The sequence below is a fragment of the Aureococcus anophagefferens genome, assembly GCF_000186865.1.
Source record: "Aureococcus anophagefferens unplaced genomic scaffold AURANscaffold_20, whole genome shotgun sequence".
In the NCBI taxonomy this organism is placed as follows: Eukaryota; class Pelagophyceae; order Pelagomonadales; family Pelagomonadaceae; genus Aureococcus; species Aureococcus anophagefferens.
This window is the reverse complement of record NW_008705580.1, coordinates 359,002-363,375: the sequence shown is the minus strand read 5'-3', so window position 1 is coordinate 363,375 and position 4,374 is coordinate 359,002. Positions and strand designations below refer to the sequence as shown.

Genomic DNA, 4,374 nt, shown 5'->3' with positions numbered 1-4,374 from the left:
CTCCCCCCCCCCCTCAACCCGACTCCACCTTCTGCGCCCCCTGACGATCTCAACAATCTCGACTGGATCCTGTCTAGAGCCCGCAGGCAGCGAGCGGCGGTCAATCCGGAGGAGGACAACACCGAAGAATCATCCTGGGTGGAGGAGTGAGCTGGGCGAGGCCAATCCAGAATTGGCGAGGCAGTCGGACAGCCTGAGATAGTCTAATAGGGCGAATTTAAAGCCTCCCCCCCGCCCCCCCCCGGGGCTATTTCTGATAAAGCGGCGAATATCGCCCTTAGAACGCGAGTGTGATTAGAGCGCAATCAAAGTGCCAGCCAAGTGCCAGCTACCCAGGAACTTGAAACCGGTCTGCGTTCCGCTCCTTGGGCTATTCCCTGCCCTTCCATGAGCTCGGCAAGGCCCGTCCCTTCTGGTGCCCTGGCAATCTTAGCGTTGCAGACTTCTTCTCGCAGCTCCTACCCGGATACTACTTGACAAGAACACCGAAGAAGTTGGTAACTTAGTTGGAATCTATCTGGGAACTTGGTTGGAATCACTAGTTAGTTCTCTCTGTAAGAATCAAACAGCATGCTGGGATTCCGACAACATCAAACTAGCGAAAGACATGCAGGTTAGCTTGGGCTCACAGTCCCGCGCGTTGGCCCGCAAGTCAGCTGCATAGACTGTGCGGCACACGTAGAAGGCTCGAACGACGTCTGGCAGAGTCGATGGGCGGTCTATCAATCTGAAATCGATTCAATAAATGCCAGGTTCTCAAAGATTGTCAAGTCTCCAAATGACATGCGAAACTTCAAGACGACGATGAGTTCGGCTCTTGTGGAGAGTGCCTGGTTTGGGGACCTCAGAAAAGGTCGCTGAAGGGGATTGGCTGGATTGTCGTGGGCTCCTCCGAAGCTGTGATAACGAAGCCAGCCTTAGGCTGGGTCGGCTGGCGCTTGAGGGCGACTTTGGTGCCTGATTGTTTTGCCTCCTTTTTGAGCTTCTCGTTGCGTGCGACGCGCGCGATCAGGTCATTCTGGCACTTCGACGGTGTGACATGCTCGACACGAACATTGAGATGTTTGTTGATGATGCGCCCGTTGACCTGTTTGGCGATGCGAACGCCGACTGCACGCTTAGTGACATTGTAGATGACGCCCGTGCGACCGTGGAAGTGCTTGAACGGCATCCCTTTGACCTGGGCCGGGTTACATTTGATGTCGACGTAGTCGCCCATCTTATAGGTCGTCAGGTAAGTGGACATTTTGATCATGCCGCGCTGCCGAAACGGCCGCGAGAACATGTCGCGGGTGCGGGCCCGATACCCAAAGCTGTGCGGCATGATCTACTATCGGTTGGCGAGCTCTATATATCGCGATTGATCGCCGTCGAGTATTCGAGCTAGGACATCTTAGGCTAGTTCGGCTTGAGAGGGTTACCCGCAGTATCATCCCCAGGCCTTCCCCATAGTGTGACATCTTGTGACGTCGCGATAGTAATCGAGGGAGGAGCTTGCCTTGCTTCCTTTAGCTCCAGGCTAGTGGGAGATACGAAAGGCCAAGTGGACGGAAATTACACTCGCGTTCTGACGACGATAGTCACCGTCTTTCATCTACATGGGGGGATAACCGTGACCACGGGGGGGGCGTGACGGCGCCCCGCTTGGTCCGCCCCCTTGATCAGCGCCCTCGATCTGGACCGTCTCGGGACCGTCTGACATCCCTCTTAAGTAACGCTCCCTCTTAAGAGGGCCTGAGGGCGAGACCCAGCTGGCAATATTAAAGCCCCGCTGGCGCGGCTGCTGACTCACCGCCGGTGGGACTTAAACCAATTTACAGAAGATAGCTCGAACGGCAACATCAATAGAGACTAAATAGACTGCGCTAAAACTGTGGCCCAAATTCTGCAGCGGGCACGCAAAAGGCACGCGAGATTGGCACTGTAGCTTCAACTGATTTACGTACAGCGCCTTGCGCAAAGTTGTAAGACATGAGCCCAATAGTGGCACAATATGCGGTGTGGTACCGATCGTATGGCTTATCACTTCTTTTTGACCAAATTCCGTGGCCACCGTGATGTTGCTCAAGTTTAAGAAGGTAGGCAAGAGCCTGAGAGCGGACGTCAATACCCTTCCAACCAACTATAGACACTGAAGTTATGTAATAATCTGATACTTTCTGGATCAGCGGCCAAATGGCAGCATCTTCGCGGGAGATTCCAAGGATGCGAAGACATTGTACAAACTCGCCAGTCAGCTCGGGGTCTTCCATGAAGATGACCTATCTAGTCCTTTCACCATGAATAAGAGATATTAGCGTTCGCACCTGGGAGAGATTGTTCACGATGAAGGTCAGTTCCTCCTGAAAGAGCTCGCGTTGAATTGGATGTCGACCCCAGTCTGACATGACATAGATGAAATGAGTCACGAAGTAGCATTGGAGGCGGAAGAAATCATGGCCAAGTTCGTCTATTCGCTGGTAGCTACACAAGATGCGGGTTTACTGGGGTATTCGCCTTAACAAACATAGTTTGACAGAGAACCACACGCACGCACGGCAGGAAGGATAGCGACCACGTCGATGAAACTCACATGAGCATTATTGCACAAGAGAGGCACGTCAATTTCCTTGAAGAGATAACTCCACACCAATGCATCAGTGAGCGAACCGTAGTCAATTCTTGGACGCAAAAATGCGTTACAATCCATGCACCTGAGCACACCTCGAGTATTTTCTCTTCCACCTGAGAATGGGACGCATAAAACCAAGTTAAGTCACAGCCCACAAATAACTCAACGACATTCACAGTGCGCGCAATGTTTTGCATCGGTCATAGGAACTTGGCGTGTTGTGGGATCGTAACCAAGCATGTCAGTGACGTCAAAGAGAATTATTGCCTCCTTGAGTTGTTGCTTTACATCGCAAACCTGAAACCCTGCGTGGGAGGGGATCGAGCATGGCCGCATCCGAACTTATTAATCGTATAATTCTTAACCAGTCAACAATGAACACTTTAACCGCGCCCGCATTACTTGAGGTTCTAGACTCACCGACCTTCCTTCGTAATTTTGGATCTTCTACGTTTGCGCTCTCGTCTTGTTTAACATGTGAGTTTCGAGTCTGTTGCACAGTAATCCAAACAGCTTTAGCAGAGGACGCTGCGTGAGAGTACAATCGGATGTTTAAAGGTGGTGAGTATGCATGAAATTTCTTTGGCATTAGGCAACTGATCATCATTCTCGATACCAAGCTGGGCTAGAGTGTGAAGCGCTTCTACTGTGTTCAAAATTTCATCCATCTCCATTTCGTTGTTCATTCGAATGTGCTCCGTTGTCCAACGCGCAAGGAGCTCCACAAAACAGGAAGCGGCCTGAAGGCTCATCCGAACATCTGCTTCGCATGCGGATTCGCTTGCGATTTCGTATATCTCACCATTTAAACCCGCCGTATGAACAAGATTACGAAACAGAAATATCATGTCACCTCCAAATTCCTTGAAAATTTTCCGCTCTTGCCCACATTTCTCAATGTAAGCGATGCCAGCCTGAATTGCATCTCGGCGTGATACTTCCAGAATTTTCACTTGTGGTTTTTTGAGATCAAACTCATTTTTCAATGGTTCATGAGAGATGCGTGGAATTTCCAATTCATGAGATTTTCCACAGGCGAGGCATGCACTGCGCAAATAACGCAGCCCGCCACAAGAGCTGCACAAGTCTTCAACAGTAGGAAGTGCAGTGTTTGATAGCCCGGAGCACGACAAGAAGCAAACACCAAAACCTCTGGCAAGGACTCGATGCTGCGTTCCCCGTGGACCCTCTAGTGCTTCCAATGCAGCGATCAGCTGGGTTCTTCCGATGGCCTCGGCAATATTGCGCAAGACGAGAACTGTTCCGAATTCCCAACCATTGAGCGGCGATACTCTTGACAAATCGCCGGGGATATAATGAAGAGCCGTACATGCAAGCACCGCTTTGTTGAACTTGATTCTTGGGGTCCATATTTCAAGAAGCTGTAAGAGGTTTAGTATCGAATTACCAGAATGCACACGAGTGGCAGTCTCGAATGAGGTCATTAGTAGGCCACGCGACCTACTGTATTCCGTTAGTAAGCGCGATTCCGAAGAAGCATACTCAACATTTCCTGCGCTCTCGTGCTCGCCGCAATGTTGTTCATGGGTCTCGCGAGAGCGCACGCATTCATCAGAATTTGAACATGTCGGGCAACGCCACGCTCCGTCTGGTATATTTCTCAACTTTGCACACACTAGATGGAAAGCTTGTGGGCACACATCACAGCAAATCAATTCGCCACCCCAGCCGCAATGCGCACATAGATCAAAGTTCGGGCTTTCTGCCATGTCGCTCCCTGCACAAGAACCTTTTTTTTTCCG

The 4,374-nt window shown here is 50.8% G+C and overlaps 1 protein-coding gene across 1 annotated transcript; it reads right to left on the bottom strand.

Moving 5' to 3' along the window:
- Positions 1 to 259: 259 nt before the first annotated feature.
- AURANDRAFT_38325 (hypothetical protein) lies at positions 260 to 1,366 on the bottom strand (the record flags this gene model as incomplete). Its single annotated transcript, XM_009041288.1, has 1 exon — positions 260 to 1,366. One exon carries the CDS (start codon positions 1,322 to 1,324, stop codon positions 845 to 847), a length of 480 nt encoding a protein of 159 aa, XP_009039536.1.
- Positions 1,367 to 4,374: the final 3,008 nt, after the last annotated feature.